The sequence below is a fragment of the Bos indicus x Bos taurus genome, chromosome 9 (assembly GCF_003369695.1).
Source record: "Bos indicus x Bos taurus breed Angus x Brahman F1 hybrid chromosome 9, Bos_hybrid_MaternalHap_v2.0, whole genome shotgun sequence".
Lineage (NCBI taxonomy): Eukaryota > Metazoa > Chordata > Mammalia > Artiodactyla > Bovidae > Bos > Bos indicus x Bos taurus.
Genome location: NC_040084.1, coordinates 11293021 through 11315880, shown reverse-complemented (window position 1 = coordinate 11315880; position 22860 = coordinate 11293021). Strand labels below are relative to the sequence as shown.

Here is a 22860-nt window from a genome sequence, read left to right as displayed (position 1 = left end):
TGCACTTCCCTTCTTCACAATTAGGAAAGCATCCCCGCTCTGCACCTTTGCATTACTTTCTCGGAAAGGGTCTCAGGCTCGAATCCACATACTTTCTAAATCTGAAAGGTACAGAGTTTCTGATACCACGGAGTTCCCCAATACATGTCTCTTTCCTATAATTAGCTTCATGCTTTCCATATGGCATTAGAAACAGCACTTAATGAAGATGCTTGAAACACAGAGCTCAGTTTCCAGATCATTTTATCTAATTCAGTAGCAGTCTTTTACCCCCAGACACCCCAGAGCAGCCAGAGTTTGCACTCCCACATGCAATGTGAATTAATACATCTGGAACCAGAGATCTGTGTTAGAGACGACATTTTCAGTCAATAAAACCAATGCCATACTCACGGTGGAGGCTGGTGGGGCTGGTGTTCAACATTTCTTGGGGCTTTGCAGGCAGCAGGCTTCACCATGTCCCTGACCACACACCTGGGGCGCATGATAGACAGCACAACGCACTATTAATTATAAAACGGGGAGAAACATCTGGAAATTAAACACGGTACTGAAAACAAGTTTAAGGGAACTGTCTGCAAGCCCCTAAGTATTAACCTGGAGACCCTGAGAAGCCCTGGGAGTTAGGAACCTTCAGCTCATGCTTCCAAGAGCTCAATTACACCCAGATGAACTCCATACTGGTGCTGGCCTCAGTATTGGATTTCCTGTTTAGTATCAATAAAATGATCCTCATTAGGCTTCCCCATAGAAGCAAAGCTGCTGAAAACTTTGGCTTTACCCTATGGAGACATCTGAAAGTGTAAACACAGGAGCAGCTGTTGTGCTGATATGTTAAAAACAGGCAGGACTTTCTGTGGCTTTGGCTTTCTTACTGAAAGACATGGACTTTTTTTCATGCCCTTCATGCCCTTCTCTTTATGCAAAAAAAAAAAATAAAAAAAATAAAACAGAGATCTGAGATGTTTCAGGATATCCCCCATGTTCTAAATTCATTCAAGCTAAGAAAGGAGGAAGAGTCAGAGGGAAATGTGCATATATAAAGTGTGTGTGTCTCCATAAGTATGCAAAATAAATATGCAAGATGCCTGCACAGTGTGAAAATAGGCAGGAAAAGGTCTTTGGGTCTTAAGTTGTCCATCACAGAATAAATAAATGCAGAGGATGGGTCACAGCTGCAAAGGGCAGCAGGTGGAGATGCTCTTAACCTGATGTCAACAGGACTTAATGGAGCACTGGAGAGAATCACGGCATAAGCCAGAAAACGTAGCCCTCTGAGGCTGTCCTTGGATGGCTCAGATATCCCTCTACCTCAGAAGCCTTGAACAAACCTTGGTTTGAATAGGGAAGCCCCGTTTAGAAAGTTGAGACCCTGATTCTTAGACTCTGCTAAATGGAAAAACCACACAGGACTTGGGATTCTCAAGCATGGACCTGGTTCTTAACTTTGACAGTGGTTTGGACTGCACTTGGAGATCTGACTACCTGTAAGGCCAGTCATGCTATTCAAGGGGTGGCTCAGTGGTGAGGTAGTGGCAGATAAACTGTTTTTCCAGAGCTAAAAGCTGCATGGCAAAATTCTCCACTTCTGAAAGAAATGATACAGGCAAACGTGGACACTGCACAGAAACGTGCGTGCACACACACACACACACACACACAGCTAAGTCCAAACAGGATCAAGTAAGACTTAGAAATCAGTATATAATGTGACAAGAAAAGAAAACGGTGCCATTTCAAAGACACCCCTCCTGGGTTCAAAGGAAAGAAATGTGGTAACTGTCTAGAGTGAATGCTAAACTCTTAATGGACTGGTCACCAGTCATTGGAGGAGAAGGACCCTCTGGCAGGAAGGTTCAGAGAACATTCAAGAAGGCAGTTGCCAAGGAGAAGTAATACCCTGGGGTATTACTGAGCTATGAAATGTTAATATAACTTACTCAAGTACAGTGCACAGGAAGTTACATTTCACTGCACTGGGAAATCTTTAGCAATTCTCACTCAACTAAAAATAGCCCACATGGCATGTTGAATTTTTACACGCATTGGTTTGTGAAAATATCGGAAATATCACCAACTTCGGAGAAAATCTTGAAGAATTATATGTAGAGAAACCATATGCAACCTTCTGTCTTAGTTCATTTCCTTTTTTCTTTTTCTTTTTCCTCCTGAAAATTCAGGTATTTAGGCAAAGTTTTGGGAAGAAAAGAAATCTGCCACTCAGTTAGAGTTTTCCTTCAATATGTTTTTAAATAACTCTTCTCCAATAAAAGTGGATTATTAGCCAGCATAAAAGACCATGTCTGTGTAAGAAAATTCTCATTTAATCTTAAGAATTGAGTAGTTTTTACTTAAAACTATAGTAACTGGCATATTTCATCGGTCTGCCTATGTTATAGAATCTTATTTATTTATTTTTATTTTATTTACTATATTTTTATTTTATTATTGGAGGCTAATTACTTTACAATATTGTAGTGGTTTTGCCATACATTGACATGAATCAGCCATGGGTGTACATCTGTCCCCCCTCCTGAACCCCCCTCCCACCTCCCTCACCGCCACCATCCCATCCCTCAGGGTCATCCCAGTACATCAGCCCTGAGCACCCTGTCTCATGCATCGAACCTGGACTGATGATCTCTTGCACATATTATAATATACATGTTTCAATGCTATTGTCTCAGATCATCCCACCCTTGCCTTATCCCACAGAGTCCAAAAGACTGTTCTATACATCTGTGTCTCTTTTGCTGTCTCGCATACAGGGTTATCATTACCATCTTTCTAAATTCCATATATATGCATTAGTATACTGTACTGGTGTTTTTCTTTCTGACTTACTTCACTCTGTATAATAGGCTCCAGTTTCATCCACCTCATTAGAACTGACTCAAATGTATTATTTTTAATGGCTGAGTAATATTCCATTGTGTAAATGTACCAGAGCTTTCTTATCTATTCATCTGCTGATGGACATCTAGGTTGCTTCCATGTCCTGGCTATTGTAAACAGTGCTGCAATGAACATTGGGGTACACGTGTCTCTTTCAGTTCTGGTTTCCTCAGTGTGTATGCCCAGCAACAGGATTGCTGGGTTATATGGCAGTTCTATTTCCAGTTTTTTAAGGAATCTCCACACTGTTCTCCATGGTGGCTGTACTAGTTTGCATTCCCACCAACAGTGTAAGAGGGCTCCCTTTTCTCCACACCCTCTCCAGCATTTATTGTTTATAGACTTTTGGATCGCAGCCATTCTGACCAGCATGAGATGCTACCTCACTGTGGTTTTGATTTGCATTTCTCTGATAATGAGTGATGTTGAGCATCTTTTCATGTGTTTGTTAGCCATCTGTATGTCTTCTTTGGAGAAATATCTGTTTAGTTTTTTGGCCCATAAAAACCTCATTTGAATTTCTAAAATTTAAAGCTCTTTTTGGATAATAAGAATAAACACATAAATACTCAAAAACAATGTTGCTAGAATTTAATGTATTTAATTTAAAATATACTAACTTAATTAATATACTTTATTTAAAACAAAATAAGAAAAAACTAATTTTTCATACTAACTTATATCCTGATCTCAGGTTTAGAGTGAATCAGCTAGCTGTTGAATCTGTTCTCAGGGAGAAAGTGATCAGTTTCAGATTGCTAGTTATTCAACCAATTTGAGGGGGCACGAAGCTATGCCAATATGTATTCCTACATTTTCTAATCTGACTTTCTAAGATGAAATTGAAATTCCAGGGAAAGAGAAGAAGAAAAAAATCCCTACATTCAGAATAAGATACATAAAATAATACAACGCCCTCCTCAGATTTTTGTCAGCCTGAATGAATTAGCATTTCTTTAAAGTTATATTTGGATTGTTTTGTCTGTCCTATTGCAGTTTGAGGGATAAACCAAAGTGGTGTCGCCAGTTGTAATGTGTGGAAACTGTTCAGCCGACCACTTCCCATCCTCTCCCAGGCGTTAATCGTAACACAATAACAGGGACCCCTCATACTTAAACACCATAGTGATATATCAGCACACTGCTGTGCACTAAGGCCCTTCAGTGTGTGAGACTCTTTGCAATGAATGCTCTAGGGACCCCACCAGGCTCCTCTGTTCATGAAGATAAGAACACTGGAGTGGGTCGCCATGCCCTCCTCCAGGGGATCTTCCTGACCCAGGGATCAAACTCACATCTCCTATTTCTCCTGCATTGGCATGAGGGCTCTTTACAGGTACCACCTGGGAAGCCCCAGGGGTCTTCCTTGCTGCTGCTAAGTCACTTCAGTTGTGTCCGACTCTGTGCGACCCCATAGACAGCAGCCCACCAGGCTCCCTCGTCCCTGGGATTTTCCAGGCAAGAACACTGGAGTGGGTTGCCATTTCCTTCTCCAATGCATGAAAGTGAAAAGTGAAAGTGAAGTCGCTCAGTCGTGTCCGATTCCTAGCAACCCTATGGACTGCAGCTCACCAGGCCCCTCCGTCCATGGGATTTTCCAGGCAAGAGTACTTGAGTAGGGTGCCATTGCGTTCTCCGAAGGGTCTTCCTTACATATGATTTACTCCGTCATCCAGACACAAAGAGGCCACAGATAAGCTACAAAGCCGACTTTCCAGAAAGGCTGTGGATGGAGAGACCAGGAGTCCAAGAGGCGTGACCTCTGATTCCTGCAAAGTCTTCAGTTACTTGGGAAGGACGGTGGACCCCTCACCATCTTGGCGGTGCTTGCGAGCACCCCTTATCCCTCAAGCATCACTGAGGACTTGTTCAAATGAGGCATCCTGCAAGCATCTCAGAGAAGCTCCCCCGGACTCCGCCTTCCGCGCGGTTGGATTTTATGAATGACTGCAATCAATGCTGAACCACTGCCAACTGCCCACCCTTCCCGGCACCGTACACACAAGAGAAACTCACCCTGCCGCAAGCCCGCAGATGAGGCTGTGGCAAGGCTTTCATCTCCCCAAACAGGAACTAAATGTGCTTCCAGAGACTTAGAGTATGTGAATGAAACATTCTCAATGCCTTCAAAAGGCACAATTTACATAATCACTTTCTCTCTTTTGAGTTTCTATTTTGGTGCCTGCAGTCACCAGCCCCACTTTTGCCTCCCCTTCCCTGCAAAATAACTAAAAAACAAAACAAACAAACAAAAAAAAACCCCTTACTGTTTTATGAAAGTTTATCTCAACTCAGCTAGATGACAAGGTCATGAGTCTAGTGACTGAGCACTGAGCGTACCACAGAGGATGACACCTATGCATTTCTACTCTCCATTTTTTGTGGTTTTGGACTTTACTGGGGTTTCTCCTTCAGTGATAGAGACAATTACACTGAACCAAGGCTAGGGGAAGTGTGTCTGTGCCTACTCCCTGGGTAGGATTGTACTAGTCTGCATTTGTCACAAGAGTTTGTCAGTTATAATGACATCATGTTGAGAAAATGAAATACTTTTCGAACATACAGTATTCTAATTTGCTGATCACCAATCAGACACAAAGAAGTAAGGGAAAAATAGGCAAGAATAGGGCTCTGTAATCAGTTGTTTTCTTCTGAACCTTCTATTCAGCACTTGAGACCCTTCTTACATAAGACATTAGGCAAAAGTATGAAAATGTATGCAAAAGTCTTGTCTTCACCCTGAATCTCTCTTAACTGCAGGCATCCAGTTGTTTCCCCAACACTTTTGCTTGGGTTTCCAGTAGGCTTCTTAAAATCAACACTTTCAGTCGGAATCCACCTTTTCTTAGACACCTGACCCTCCAGGGCCAGCACCATCTTGGCTGGTTGTAAAAAGTTTCTCTAGCTGTTCAGGCGAAAAGCTTTAGTCTCAAGGCCTCACTTCTCTTGTACCTGTGTCCAGTCCATCAGATTTGATTCTCCTTTCAAATATGTGCAGCCATCTGCCCATTTCTCCTCCTTCCCCTATGGCTACCTCGATGGGGTCAACGCTACTTTTCACTGGATTCCTGAATTAGACTTCTCACTGGCTGCTGGCAGAGACCCTTTGGAAAGATAAATCAATCATGACTCCTCTGCTCCAAATCCTGCAATGGTACTACAGTTTACTCACAAAAACGCAGGAGTCCTTGGAGTGTCATCTGGCCTCACATAATTCCCAATGTTCTTCTCCTACTATCTCCTCCCCAGCATCCACACCCAACTCATGCTACCCAGCTGCAGTGACCTTGCTGCTGGTTCTCAGACACACCAGGACCTTTGTACCAAAGATTCCCTCCCTGATATGTATCAGACTAACCCCTCCCCACTTTGCAGTCTTGGCTCAAGTGTCAGTGTTTGGTGGTTCCCTACTGCTACAGTCTGCCCCCACCAGACTTTCAGTGCCCTTCACCTCATCTTGCTCTGGTGGTGGTGGTGGTTTAGGTGCTAAGTCATGTCCAACTCTTGCGACCCCATGGACTGTATCCTGCCAGACTCCTCTGTCCATGGGATTCTCCAGGCAAGAATACCGGAGTGGGTTGCCATTGTAAATCTGCCTCTCCTCTTCAACCCAGCTTGAAATACCAGCTGCTCAAGAGGAAGGATGTCTGTTTGGTTCACTGGCAAAGGCCCAGAGCCTAGAACAGGGCATAGTCACATAGAACATCATAGTCACTCACTACATATTTGTTAAATGAATAAGACAAAATGCTTTATATTTCCAGCCTCAGTAACTAACATGCTAAAATACAGTTATTTACAAATAGATGTAAGTAATACTTTTTTGCATGATTATAGCATATTTATATAAAATATCTGCAAAATATAAATTAACGTATGACCAACAAATTTTATGATTTGTATAATCTATTATATTTGTTTTTATATGACATGACTAAGGTTCATTCTCTTTCTAAACAAGAAAAAACTGATTAATTTTGTAGAAAAGACTCTTTAGTGTCACATTGTTGCTTCAAAACAATGAGACACTATTTAACATCTAGTATCCTGCTCTTTTATCAAATAAAACTTTAAAATAATTGTACATAAGGTAATTCCTTAATGATTAATTTTGTGGAAAAGACTCTTCAGTGTCACATTGTTACTTCAAAACAATGAGACACTATTTAACATCTAGTATCCTGCTCTTTTATCAAATAAAACTTTAAAATAATTGTACATAAGGTAATTCCTTAATAGTAAAGATAGAAAATTAATCCCCCTTTCTATTGATTTTTCTAAACAGTGTAGGAAACTAACAAAAAACTTCTGTTTATTGTCATCTATTTTGAAAATGTTCAAGAATATTCAGTTAATATCCTATTTAATCTTCACAATGCTCTGCAAGGAGATCTGATTGTCCTATTTGACAAATGAAATAACTACAACTCTAAGAGATTAAATTTATTTTCCAATGATAACTGGCAAATATTAATATTTTAAGAAGCCAAGATGTGTATCAAGTTTTGTTTGGGACCAAAGGTAATGTCTTCTTCATCATTCAACGATGCCCTCTGACATTAACACTCAAAAGATGAATGAAAATTAATACAAATCAATCATGAAGCTACAGAGTCCAGTATCCTCAGATATGTTTCAATATAATTGATTTCATGATATAGGTATATTATTGAAACTATTCAGATATCTCACATAGCTGAGTGTTCTTGAAACATTATTCTAGTATTCCAAGACCATATTCTCCAAATATATCAGCAGAACAATGGTGACAGCAGGTGTCAGATTGGCTAAATTAGAAATGCAGAGTGACCTTGAAACCAGTGGGAATGTAAAACTCAAGGCGGGTCATCCTGCATATAGAGAAAAGCAACTTATATAAGAAAGAGTCAAGAAAGTGAAAAAAAATTTTAAATTACTTGCAAGACAAATATAATTTGGTTGATAAAAATCTCTTCAAAAATACTTTTCAAAGGAAATCTTCAAAAGTGATCTTTTCATCTCCATTTACTAATACTGAAAGCAGAAAAGTTGAAAATATTATTTTACAAAATGCATTTTAAAAGTTGCATATTTATGTCTACTTAGCAGTGAACTGATAAGCGTGATAACTGCTACCCCTAAGATGAAGATGAAACAGTGACAATTCTACACCAGACGGAAAAAGTGGATGTTGAAAAGCCAGATGTACTAATCACAGATCATCAGGGTGTGTTCTACCTCTGATGTATATTCAGAGAATGCTCAGAAGCTACATAAGAGTGACCTTTATTTTAAAAAAGACAATGAGGACAGGTAAGTTAGGCTGTTAATTGTAAGAAAAGGGAACCCAGCTGGCCAGTTTCCACAGTAAGTTGTGAGGACAGTTAAATCTCCCTTAACTAGGCCAGGAATTTATTCACAAAACCAGACTAAAAAGTATAGGATTCTCAAATAAAGGTGATAACAAGATATCGATTTGCTACAGAGATTAATGGGTGATTTTAAATGTGGGAAAAACAATTTTCTCAAAGACTGATAAGAAGGAAAATAATACATAAGAAATCAAGCCCTTGGTCTTCTGGACCATTCAAATCTGCCTGTTTATCACCTCTCATGTCTCCAGGATGCTAACAGGTTTGGTTCTATAAGGTCCTAATATTGTTTCCAACATGGCAGCAATACACCCAATTAACCTTTTACCCAAGCTAATATTTCCTATTAACACAATCAGTTCCTGTCTCCATTTGCCATTCTTGAAGTGTTACATAGACCTATGGATTTATATCTGCTACCATTCCCCACACACCATCCTGCTGACATTTTTCTACTTATTAATCTGTGTGCATTCACCAGAAGCCACCTGCTGCCTGCAAGATAGAACGTAACTTTAGAAAAAAGGAAGATTATGAGAAAATTCCTGCCACTAAACCTGCAAGGGAGAATGACTTGTGTGCATTCAATAGAGGGGAAAAAAATCTCATCTATTAAGAGGTAAGGTATTTCCAGCCAGAAGAAACAATCCTAGAATCAAGGCAGCAGAGGCACCGATGAGGCAAGGGAGGCCTAAGCCACCTTCTGGACCCTCCAAGACTAAAAGTGGGGGGTGGGGAGACTTCAGTGGAGAGGCAGAAGGTTGAGGGGAAAGAGCAATGTGAAAATAGAGAGTGAGGTAAGGTAGGGTGTGAAAAGAGTCATGAGGAAGGTTTTAATTTTTTTATATCTATAGGCACAGTCCCAGGTGATGAACTCCCCCTGACAAAGGGAGAAGTTGAATGGATGGAGAAGGGCGTGACAGAGGATGAGATGGTTGGATGGCATCACTGACTCAATGGACATGAGTTTGAGCAAGCTCCAGGAGACGGTGAAGGACAAGGAAGGCTGGTGTGCTGTAGTCTGTGGGGTGGCAAAGAGTTGGGCACGACTGAGTGACTGAACAACAACAAGAGAAAGCATATTGATCTAAAGTGAATGAGAATGGTAGTACTGAGGAATAATCTTGGAACCAGCATACGGTTTGGAGAAGGAAATGGCAACCGACTCCAATATTCTTGCCTGGAGAATCCCATGGACAGAGGACCCCAACAGTCCACAGGGTCAAAAAGAGTCGGACATGACTGAGCAAACACTCATCCACTAACATATGGTTATCTTAAAGGGGAAATTGTTTATAGTTGTTAGTACTTCAATTCCATTCATAAATAGGACCTCACCCTGGTTTGATCCATGGATCAGGAAGATCTCCTTGTAGGAGGAAATGGCAACCTGCTCCAGCATCCCTGCTGGGATAATCCCTTGGACAGAGGAGCCTGGAGGGCGACAGTCCTTGGAGTCCTAAAGAGTCAGACATGACTGAGCAACTGAGTACACATGCACACATGTGAATGGCTGGCCATTCACAGCCAGCTCCTGGGCCTTAGAGCCCAACGTGGGATCCTTACTCTGAACTGGGGCTCTGTCTCAAGCCTGGCTGAGGGTGGTCTCTCCACCTACACAGAGGGCCACACGATTGAATGACTGAGATGAGAGAGTCTGCTGGATCAGCAATGATATCAAGTTACAAGGAAACAGTAACACAGAGAGTCAAGTAAGTAAAACTGCCTTCATTAATCAAAAATGCAATTCAGCAAAACAAGATGAATTTCAAGAAATGTAAATCTATTCAGATACAAAAACTCTACAATAACAGAACAGGAAGAGGACAGTGAGTGATATCAGCTCACATTTCTGAGTGTCTGCCTTGGGCCAGGAGCTGAGCTAAGGATCCCATATGCCTTTAGAATGCCATCTGCTCACAGGTCATAGGTGGCCCTTGGTGTCACCCAAGTTACATGTTTACTTGTGCAGTATTACCATTTCTTCTCAGAAGCACAACTCATTTCAAAAACTACACACTTCTGTGAAGTGCTTTGTTTTGATCAAATAAATTATTCCATTGTCATTCAAGTGTTAGCATGAGACACAAGATTGTAATTGAGTATTTCAAGCTTTAAGCACCTCACATCCTCTTGTGGACATTTCAGGATCCTAGAAGAATAGAGAGCTGTCTGATAATGCTTATCTACAGTTTAATGTCCAGGATAAAAAATTCCATTCGGTAGCAAGGAGGGATGAATGGTATTTGTAAGGATTATTGCCAGAGCTTCTTTACAACTAATGATTTTCCTGCTTTTTATTTGTAACACAAAGCCATAGCTCTTTAAATAATGACTTTAGGATTGTTCTACGTGTGCCTTTTCTCCACAAGTATTCCTTCTCCTTGCTCATGGGAAGCCAGATAGCTAAATAAATATCTACTAAGAGGTCCATAATAGTTCCTTGGTGGGATTTAAGTGGATTTTAAATAGATAAAATGGGGAATTGGAACTTGGAAAAGCATTAATTAATGAAATATTTCAGGTATTGTATTCAATTAATTATTACTAATTTCTCATCTGATTCACCTGGCTGGAAACTTAGAGAGAAACTGGAGTCAATCAGATATGAAAATACATTGCCCATGGACTATATATATAAATTTTCATATAAATATGAAAGTGCTCAATACTAAATATACACTATTCCTTTCCTATAGTAAATGAAGATTTCTTTATTTTTTCAAGAGGCCATGATGCTTTATTTTTTTTTTACCCAAAATATGACAAAAGGATGAATCCAAATCATTTGGACACATCAATAGAAACTTTAATACCTGAATATGATTGCTTCTTGTTCTAAGTATTTTTGACATTCAGAATGAAAATATCAAAAAACTTGTAAATCATTTTCTTCTCCCCTTCAACCAAACTGATGAAAATATGTAAAGATATTTAGACAAATAAGAGGTGTATGAGATCTGGAAAAGTAATCCACAGACTAGGACTGCTGACTCCTCATTGACAAGGGTAAGCACTCTCTGAGCACTTTTGACTTAATAAGAGCATCATTCTTGTGGCTTCCGAGGGGCTGATGATTCCTGAACTATTATTTCCAGAATTCAATTTCCACTACCTATCAGGTCTGAAATCTGTCTACCTGAAAACCTTCCTAATGACTGAGCCAGATCAGACTAAAGTACTAAACTCAGTGTCCCCCCCACCCTAGACTGAAACACCTCCCAAAGTGTGCCTGGTAGTCAGTTAAACCCTCCCGTTACTGATGTCCACAATCTTGGTGCCCTGTGGCCTCTTACTTTCTCTAATGGCCAGTAAGGCATTAGTCCTCTGCTTCCAAAGTCATATTCTTTCTGGAGTGAACTGCTTGAGTTGATCTTCCTCAAGTGCCATCTTCTCCTGCCCTCAGATTCCACAAAACACTTCCCATCCCCGATCATGTCAAATACACACACCACTGTCTAGTTCCAGGGTCCCACCTACACACATCCTCATTCACTAATCTCTTCCTCTTAACTCCTAACAGAGTCTGCTTCTCAAGTTAGGTGCATCCATCTCAATATTTCAGAACATCCTTCTGTCGCTTGCATCTCCAGTTCATATGCCACATTTCTTGCTTAAAATGTTCTGCCTCCTTTTCCCTCTCCATTCATTTTTAGTTCTTACAAAATTCAACTCAAATGCACTGAACTCTAGGAAGCCTTCCAGGCTAAAGACTTCCATTAATCCTTCACTAGCATCTTCTAAGAAACAAATTAGTCCTTATGTATGGATGAAAAATTTTGTTAACAGCTGGAAAGGCATTCAGGAAATACATGTTTTAGAAATAGGACATGAAATGAAAGTGTGTTCCAGGGACCTGACTGGGAAGCTCCAATGACCATGACATCTTTGTGATCAATGAATGAACACTTACAGGACAGCTGCTCTGTGCCAAGTACCATGCCCTGTGCTATACCACAACCTGAAAGCAAATCAGCTTGCTCATCAATAGCAGCAGGAAATTACCAACTTACGTTTACTGAGCATTGATCACACAGACTCTTTTAAGCCCCTATATGCATGAACTCATGTGATCCTCACAACTCTGTATGGTGGGCAAGTTAAATAACCACATGACAAAGCATTTATAAAAGCCTAACGTGTAAATTGCAACGGTATTCATTCCACAACTGAGCTCTATTAGTATACTATTTTAATTATTTGAAATTGCTTAAATTCCTCCTATTTTAATATAAAATATTATCTTCAAGTACAGAAACAACAAGATTAAGTGTAGGAATCTAGGCTAATAATGGAATAGAGGCTGCCTCTTGCCCCCACCAAATGTTTAAATATAAAGTTTATATTCATTTTGAAGAAAAAAACTATAGTCTCTTTTATTTTAAATGTATATCTACACTGTCATGTCAGTTCTCCAAGGTCATAAAATAATTATAATTCCATTATAACATATAAGTAATGTTCAGGTTGCTTTTTAGCTATCATTTCCAGAGTTCCAGCTAGTCATTCCTAGGGTTTCCTTGGAATACACCTCTTATGTACATATTATGAGTAAAGAAAAACATGAGAGGTTCTTAAACTCCAAGACTTAAATTCAACACACCTTCCATCCAAGTCACTAATTTCCTCTATGGCTCTTATGCTTCTGCTGTAGGCAAACCTAAAGCCACAGAGACATCTCTCCGTGTACTTGAATTAAATCTCTTTGCTACTTTCTTTCTTTTTCCAAAAGCAAAGTCCTTTAATATTTTAAAAATCATGGAAATAGAAAAATGATCACTCATCAAGAAGAAAGAGTTTGAAAGATATATCATCTTTGTTTTATGAGTCCTTTCAAAATTTTAAGGATGACCTTTTGGTCATCAGCCTCAAGAACTAAGATACTTTTAAAAAAATATTGAAGTATAGGTGCTTTACAATCTTGTGTTAGTTTCAACATGGCAAAGTGAATCAGCTATACAAATCTTTGCTTCTTTCTCATCAGCCCCTCAATTATGTCTCCTTTTTATGCAGGTAGTCTCCTAAGGCATTAGCTCAGGGAACTGGCCCACTCTAGCTGCAATTCTTTTGGTTAACAATTCTCTTAAAACCTGGCTCCATTTTTTTGTGCAATATTTTCCCTCTAGGTCCACAGAAAGGAATATAAACTCAAATTTTATGATGCTCCTCTAATATCCAGGTCCTAGAAAAAGGCCAATTGACAGAAGTGATATTCAGGGGAAATTATCAGTGCATGGCTTCCAAAACACGGTCACAGAACCATCCAAAGAGGTTTTTTTTTTTTTAATTTTATTTTATTTTTTAACTTTACAATATTGTATTGGTTTTGCCATATATTGAAATGAATCCGCCACAGGTTTACATGTGTTCCCCATCCTGAACCCTCCTCCCTCCTCCCTCCCCATACCATCCCTCTGGGTTGTCCCAGTGCACCAGCCCCAAGCATCCAGTATCGTGCATTGAACCTGGACTGGCGACTCATTTCATATATGATATTATACATATTTCAATGCCATTCTCCCAAATCATCCCACCCTCTCCCTCTCCCACAGAGTCCAAAAGACTGTTCTATACATCAGTGTCTCTTTTGCTGTCTTGTATACAGGGTTATTGTAACCTCATTTTTTCTTACTTAAAAGTTTCAATCTACATTTTACTAATGTTTTATGTTGAAATATATTTGAGAAAAGTAAAAAAGAATAATAGAAAAAGGTTAAAATTTTATCCCATCAGGAAAATTTAAATTAAATTTTTGTTACATTATAAAACTCTAATAAATCTTAAAGAGCATACCTGGCATCTAATATATGAATATGTAAACACAATATAAAATATATATATAAAAGAATAATAATGATGATAATGACATCTTTCTAAGGTTGACGTGTTATACAAAATTAGCATTTCAGAAAGAATTTTTTGTTTCAGGGAAACCCTCCCTAGGAACTGTTAAACACAGAAAGGAAATGATTTAATGATCAAATAAAATAAATGAGGAGAATGTTAATTTAGACAGGCAGGGTAGGTTTTCTTACTGCTTAAATTTTCAGACTCTTCAAAATGCTAGTGTTCACTGTTCTCTAAACACAGAAGCATAATATGTAGCATTTTCCAAGGAATAAAATACAGTTCAGAAAGTGATGATGTGGCACTTGATAACTGCAACATGAGAAAAATAAGAATTCTTCACAGGACAGAATCAATGCTTGGTAAATTATTCCAGGTGACACAGAAGAACAAAAACTGCACTAAACTTCAGGGGAGAATATCTTGATGTGGCCACTTATTAGTCTAAAAGCTTTATTGTGTCTACCTGAACATAGGCAAAGGCCTTACATTTTGGTCCATGGAATAAACGTATCACCCAACTCTCAGAAAGTTCATCTTCCAAGTAAGACAATACAGATTAAGAGTACATATTTTTCTCTATTCTTATATATTACTTTCACTGAGAGATGACACCAAAAGTTATATAATAAATTATTTTATTTTATAATTAACCATCAATATCAGATCATCAAAGGGACAGATTTTGCCTAAACTAGCAATCCTTTGGGCAAAGCTTAAAGATTTTGTATGTTGGTTGGATAGCTTTTTATGCAGGTAGTAATCATTTGCTGTTTTCCAGTCCCTCAGTGATGTCTGACTCTTTGCAAACCCATAGACTGCAGCACACCAGGTTTCCATTCTTGGCCATCTCCCAGAGCTTGCTCAAACTCAAGTCCATCGAGTTGGTGATGACATCCAACCATCTCATCCTCTATCATCCCATTCTCGTCCTGCATTCAATCTTTCCCAGCATCAGGGCCTTTTCCAGTGAGCCACTTCTTCATATCAGTTGGCCAAAGTGTTGGAGCTTCAGCTTCAACATCAGTCCTCCCAATGAATATTTAGGATTGATTTCCTTTAGGATTGACTGGTTTGATTTTCTTCCTGTCCAAGGGACTCTCAAGAGTCTTCTCCAACACCACAGTTCAAAATCATAAATTCTCTGGCGATCAGCCTTCTTTATGGACCAACTCTCATTTTCATACATGACTACTGGAAAAACCATAGCTTTGGACTATATGAATCTTTGTAGGCAAAATAATGTCTCGGTTTTTTTATATGCTGTCAAGGTTGTCATAGGTTTTCTTCCAAGGAGCAAGAGTCTTTTAATTTCATGCAGTCACCATCTGCAGGGATTTTGGAGCCCAAGACAACAAAGTCTGACACTGTTTCCATTGTTTTCCCATCTATTTGCCATAAAGTGATGGGACCGGATGCTATGAACTTCATTTTTTGAATGTTGAGCTTTAAGCCATGTTTGTCACTTTACTATTTCACCTCAGCAAGAGGCTCTTTAGTCCCTCTTCACTTTCTGCCATAAGCGTGGTGTCATCTGCATATCTGAGGTTATTGATATTTCTCCTAGAAATCTTGATTCCAGTTTGTGCTTCATCCATCCCAGTATTTCACATGATGTACTCTGCATACAAGTTAAATAAGCACAGTGATAATATATAGACCGTTTGTACTCCTTTCCCAATTTGGAACCAGTCTGTTGTTCCATGTCTGGTTCTGTTGCTTCTTGAACTGCATACAGGTTTCTCAGGAGGCAGGTAAGGTGGTCTGGTATTCTAATCTCTTTAAAAATTTTCCACAGTTAGTTATGATCCCCACAGTCAAAGGCTTTAGAGTAGTCAATGAAGCAGTAGATGTTTTTTTCTGGAATTCTCTTGCTTTCTCTATTTATAGATTTCTATAAATCTCTTGCTTTTACTATGCCAATGGATGTTGGCAATTTGATCTCTCATTCCTCTGCCTTTTCTGAATCTAGGTGGAACATCTGGTAATTCTCTTTTCATGTACTGCTGAGGCCTGCTGCTGCTGTTGCTAAGTCTCTTCAGTCCTATCCAACTCTGTGCGACCCCATAGACAGCAGCCCACCAGGCTCCCCATCCCTGGGATTCTCCAGGCAAGAACACTGGAGTGGGTTGCCATTGCCTTCTCCAATGCATGAAAGTGAAAAGTGAAAGTGAAGTCACTCAGTCGTAACCGACTCCTAGCGACCCCATGGACTGCAGCCTACCAGGCCCCTCTGTCCACGGGATTTTCCAGGCAAGAGTACTGGAGTGGGTTGCCATTGCCTTCTCCGACAGGCCTAGCATGGAGAATTTTGAGCATTACTTTGCTAGGATGTGAAATGAATGCAATTGTGAAGTAGTTGGAACATTCTTTGGCATTGCCTTTCTTTGGGATTGGAATGAAAACGCCTTTTCCAGTCCTGTGGCCAATGCTGAGTTTTCCAAATTTGCTGGCATATTGAGTGCAGCACGTTCACAGAATCATCTTTTAGAATTTCAAATAGCTCACCTGGAATTCCATCACCTCCACTAGCTTTGTTTGTAGTGATACTTCCTAAGACCCACTTGGCTGTGCACTCCAGGATGTCTGGCTCTAGATGAGTGATCACATCAGTGTGGTTATCTGAGTCATGAAGATCTTTTTTGTGTAGTTCTTCTGTGTATTCTTGCCACCTTTTCTTAATATCTTCTGCTTCTGTTAGGTCCTTACCATTTATGTCCTTTATTGAGCCCATGTTTTCATGAAATGTTCCCTTGGTATCTCTAATTTTCTTGAAGAGATCGCTAATCTTTCCCATTTTATTGTTTTCCTCTATTTCTTTGCATTGATGACTTAGGACATCTTTCTTATCACTCCTTACTATTCTTTGGAATTCTGCATTCAAATGTTCAAATGGGTATATCTTTCCTTTTCTCCTTTACCTTTTACTTCTCTTCTTTTATCTTCTATTTGTAAGGCCTCCCCAGACAACCCTTTTGCCTTTTTGCATTTCTTTTTTTCTGGGAATGGTTTTGATCACTGTCTCCTGTAAAATGTTATGAACCTCCATCCATAGCTTTTCCAGCATTCTGTCAATCAGATCTAATCCCTTGAATCTATTTTTCTGTCCACTGTATAATCATAAGGGATTTGACTTAGGTCATAGCTGAGTTACCTAGTGGTTTTCCCTACTTTCTTCAATTTCAGTGTGAATTTGACAATACGGAGTTCATGATCTGAGCCACAGTTGGCTCCCAGTCTTGTTTTTGCGGACTGTATAGAGCTTCTCTGTCTTTGGCTGCAAAGAGTATAATCATTGTTATTTCAGTATTGACCATCTGGTGATGACCATCTCTTGTTTTGTTGGAAGAGGGTGTTTGCTATGACCTGTGTGTTCTCTTTGCAATACTCTGTTAGCCTTTGCCCTGCTTCATTTTGTACTCCAAAAACTTGCCTGTTACTCCATGTATCCCCTGACTTCTTACTTTTGCATTCCAGTCCCCTACGATGAAAAGGAAAAGGACATCTATTTTGGGTGTTACTTCTAGAAGATCTTTTAGGCCCTCATAGAACACTGCAACAATCTTTTCAGCATTGGTGATTAGGGAATAGACTTGGATTATCATGATGTTAAATGGCTTGCCTTGGAAAGGAACAGAGATTATTCTGTCATTTTTGAGATTGCACCCAAGTACTGCATTTCAGACTCTCGTTGACTATGAGGGCAAGGTAATTTGGAAGTGGTCAAAGAGGAGACGGCAAGAGTGAACACTGACATGTTAGCAGTCAATGAAGTAAAATGGACAGGAATGGGAGAATTCAATTCAGATGGCCATTATGTCTACTACTGTGGGCAAGAATCCCATAGAAGAAATGGAGTAGTCATCATACTCAACAAAAGCCATCAATATAGTTATGTAAAATTTGAGAGAAATAATTTTTAAAAGTGCAGAAATCCCAATGTTCTTCTTTGTAATTCCTAAGTAAGATATATGGGAAATAAAAATGTAATTACTGCAATAGGTAAGAATATTTGTCACACTAATATAAGAGAAAAAATACCACAAACCTTTAAAATTTATACTTTTCATACATACATTTTATACATTTATTTTTCAGACAAATTTCCTGTATATATATATATTTTTTTCCCCATAGAGAGAGCGCACCAAAGCGCAGGCGGCTGCGACGGGCGTGCCACCCCATGTCCGAGGTCAGGGGCAGGAGCCGGGAGGACCCCATGCCCGAAGGGCAGCGGCCAAGAGGAGTTACCCTACATCCGTGGTCAGGGGCAGCGGCCAAGAGTACCAGACCACGACCACGCAGGAACGGCCGAGAGGAGCTATCCTGCGTCCAAGGTCAGGGGGCAGCTGAGAGGAGATACCCAGCGTCCGAGGTCAGAGGAGGTGGCCGGGAGGAGATACCCCATACCCGCACGCCCGAGGCCAGGGGCGGGGGCCAGGAGGAGCAACCCCAGGCCTGAGCTCAATAAAGGACAGAAATGGTATGGACCTAAAAGAAGCAGAAGATATTAAGAAGAGATGGCAAGAATACACAGAAGAACTGTACAAAAAAGATCTTCATGACCCAGATAATCACGATGATGTGATCACTGACCTAGAGCCAGACATCCCGGAATGTGAAGTAAAGCATCACTACGAACAAAGCTAGTGGAGGTGGTGGAATTCCAGTTGAGCTATTCCAAACCCTGAAAGATGATGCTGTGAAAGTGATCCACTCAATATGTCAGCAAATTTGGAAAACTCAGCAGTGGCCACAGGACTGGAAAAGGTCAGTTTTCATTTCAATCCCAAAGAAAGGCAATGCCAAAGAATGCTCAAACTACCACACAATTGCACTCATCTCACACGCTACTAAAGTAATGCTCAAAATTCTCCAAGCCAGGCTTCAGCAATATGTGAACCGTGAACTTCCTGATGTTCAAGCTGGTTTTAGAAAAGGCAGAGGAACCAGAGATCAAATTGCCAACATCTGCTGGATCATGGAAAAAGCAAGAGAGTTCCAGAAAAACATCGATTTCTGCTTTATTGACTATGCCAAAGCCTTTGACTGTGTGGATCACAATAAACTGTGGAAAATTCTGAAAGAGATGGGAATACCAGAACACCTGATCTGCCTCTTGAGAAATCTGTATGCAGGTCAGGAAGCAACAGTTAGAACTGGACATGGAACAACAGACTGGTTCCAAATAGGAAAAGGAGTCCGTCAAGGCTGTATATTGTCACCCTGCTTATTTAACTTATATGCAGAGTACATCATGAGAAACGCTGGGCTGGAAGAAACACAAGCTGGAATCAAGATTGCCGGGAGAAATATCAATAACCTCAGATATGCAGATGATACTACTCTTATGGCAGAAAGTGAAGAGGAACTCAAAAGCCTCTTGATGAAAGTGAAAGAAGAGAGTGAAAAAGTTGGCTTAAAGCTCAACATTCAGAAAACGAAGATCATGGCATCTGGTCCCATCACTTCATGGCAAATAGATGGGGAAACAGTGGAAACAGTATCAGACTTTATTTTTCTGGGCTCCAAAATCACTGCAGATGGTGACTGCAGCCATGAAATTAAAAGACGCTTACTCCTTGGAAGGAAAGTTATGACCAACCTAGATAGCATATTCAAAAGCAGAGACATTACTTTGCCAACAAAGGTTCGTCTAGTCAAGGCTATGGTTTTTCCTGTGGTCATGTATGGATGTGAGAGTTGGACTGTGAAGAAAGCTGAGCGCCGAAGAATTGATGCTTTTGAACTGTGGTGTTGGAGAAGACTCTTGAGAGTCCCTTGGACTGCGAGGAGATCCAACCAGTCCATTCTGAAGGAGATCAGCCCTGGGATTTCTTTGGAAGGAATGATGCTAAAGCTGAAACTCCAGTACTTTGGCCACCTCATGCGAAGAGTTGACTCATTGGAAAAGACTCTGATGCTGGGAGGGATTGGGGGCAGGAGGAGAAGGGGACGACAGAGGATGAGATGGCTGGATGGCATCACTGACTCGATGGACATGAGACTGAGTGAACTCCGGGAGTTGGTGATGTACAGGGAGGCCTGGTGTGCTGCGATTCATGGGGTCACAAAGAGTCGGACACGACTGAGCAACTGAACTGAACTGAACTGAAGTAGTACATTTACCCCAAAATACGGCATCGGGAAGATTGTCTTCATGGTGCTCAGTGGTAAAGAATCTGCCTGCAAGGCAGGAGATGTGGGTTTGATCTCTGGGTCAGGAAAATCCCATGGAGAAGGAAATGGCAACACCCTCCAGTATTCTTGCCTGGTTAATCCTATGGATGAAGGAGCCTTGTGGACTACAGTCTATGGGGTCACAAAAGAGTCAGACATGACCTAGCAACCAAACAACAACAACAAACAACAATGACTTAAAATGACATTTTTACTTTGGAAAAGTATTATAGGTTTTGACACTAAATAATTAAAAATTACTGATCTTTCACCAGTGATAAAAATTTTAATATATGACTCATTAATATCAAAAAAAAATTGTCTCCCCAAAAATCACATTAAAGTAAAAAATATGCTAGTCGCAAACTGAGAGAAAATATTTATTTTATAAATCTTCATTATATACTAATTATATGTACATATACAGGGCTTGTATCCAGAATACTTATTATAAATCAATAAAGAAGCAACCTAGTCTACTACTCAAGAGAAATGAAACATATGTCTCCAAAATGACTTATACAAGAATATTCAGAGCCTAAAAGTGGAAGCAACCCATCAACAGAAGAATTTATTGAGAAGAATTTTAGTATATTCATAAAAAGAAATGTACTCCTGTTATACGCAACAGTGTGGATGAACCTCAAAAATATTTTGTTGAACAAAGAATCTAGACACAAGGTTTCTGACTGTGTGATTAAACTTTTATAAGGAAGAGGTAAAAAGTCCTCCATGTGTCAAGATTAAGAACAAAGTTGCCACAGGTGGGGTGGATGGATCGAGTGATGAGGATGTTTTATATCCTGTTTTGAGATGTGGTGACACAAGTGAATGCAAATGTCATTATTCATCAAGCCAAAAACTTCAGATCTGTGCATTTCATTGTATGTAAATTACATCTTAATAAAAAAGTAAAAAATAAGCAATAACAATAACCAATAGCTCAAAGAAAGAAGTCAAAAGTCTAGTAATTTGAAGATATATCATCTTTCATGTAAGTAGAAAACAGTTTAATGTGTTTTAGAAAACAGTAACTCCAATAAACAACTGTGGAAGTCAATTAATACACATTTTCAAAGCAAACACTGTATTCCTTTATGCACTGTCAGAATGGTAAATATAAACATAATTAAAGCTAAGAAATATGTTTTGTGTAGGGATATTTTTCATCAAGATGAAATATTAAGTACACTTAAAGAACTTAAAGGAGGTTTTAAAATAGAGTTCAGGAAAAGGACAAACATGGCACTATGGTTTTAAAACCATATTTAAATTATTACCTGTCACATATGCAGATTATTTAAAAGGTAAATTTGCTTCCAGTATTTTACACAACATATTATGGAAGACTGGTACAAGCATTTATGGTGGGGGAAAAAATCCTAAAATTGGTATTTTGGAAGACTCAGTATACAATTTATGTAGAACTGAAAATATGCCCTATGCCATATGCCTTATGATAAAGCAAATGACATTTCTTTTATAAGGAATTCTGAGCATTAGCTGTAATTTCTATACACCTTATGCCAAAAGTGTAAAATATTTTTATTAAAAGATACTGAAAAATGCAAAAAGTCATGAAAATCATATCAGTCTGGACCTCTTACTGACTCTCATCCCAAGAGACCTGGATGGAAAAACACAATTGCCAACCAAATACAGGTGTCCAAATTTGTTTATTTTATCAGAGAGCAAGAAGGTTAACATAGAAAGGTAGGATGGTAGAGAAGCAGAAAAAGGCATCAAAAGAACTGAGTTCTAGGTGCACTGGCCACCTACTGACTAGAAAACATTAGATGAGTAACCTTCTGTGTCTCCTTATTGCAGGACACGGTGAGCATAATATTATTGAGGATTCTATTATGCTGAGGATTCTTAGCAATAGGAAATGAAACACTACATTTAAAAATGCATTGAAGACACTATCACATTGTATAATATTATCTTAAAAAGTCATTCTTTCACCCTGATTTGAACATTACCTTGGAAATAGAGGTGCTTCAAAAATGTTGTGTATGAGAATGTAGAAGACATATCATCCTATTGACTAATGACCTTACTAACAGGGTTGTGTAGTCAGTGCAAGGTGGTTCTGAGAGCAGGGGAACAACAAAAAACCTCCTGAAGCAAGGAACTAACCAAGCTGAAGCTAAAATAGGAGCTAGGTCAGAAAAAAATTGTGGAAAAATTCTGGATTTACCGTGTTATCAACACACTAAAGAGATCAGGCTGGGGAACAGAATGTGAAACCAGTGTCCCAATCTTCGGGTAAGCTTACTTGATTTCTTATGTCTTCCATCTAACCACAGTCAACTAACCAACAATATATTTGATTCTTGCTTGCGGATTTTAAGTACACATTTAAATGCCAAGTATTACAGCTACTTACATATAATTTTGCACTTTAAATATTAGATTTATGGATTTCTTGGTAAAGGCAGTCCAATAAAAGAGGTAAACATGGAAAAAAAATGCACAAAAGGTATGCTTCAGGCAGTGTTTTGAGTTTTCTTCCTTTTTTTTTTTTTTTTTTTTTAAGAGGAAGCTTGTGTTATTTCATCACTTCAGATAAAACATATCAGACTAT

At 39.4% G+C, this 22860-nt stretch overlaps 1 protein-coding gene across 50 annotated transcripts in view; it reads right to left on the bottom strand.

Annotated features, from left to right (window-relative positions):
• RIMS1 (regulating synaptic membrane exocytosis 1) overlaps window positions 1-22860 on the bottom strand; it is a 606124-nt gene that overhangs the window by 494664 nt on the left and 88600 nt on the right. For 45 of the 50 annotated variants that reach the window (XM_027550929.1, XM_027550882.1, XM_027550886.1 and 42 more), the window contains exon 2: window positions 394-474. The exons of the other annotated variants lie outside the window; for them this stretch is intronic. In XM_027550929.1, coding sequence (XP_027406730.1) covers window positions 394-474 — 81 coding nt within the window. The remainder of the gene's footprint in view (window positions 1-393; window positions 475-22860) is intronic. 50 annotated transcript variants of the gene reach the window in all.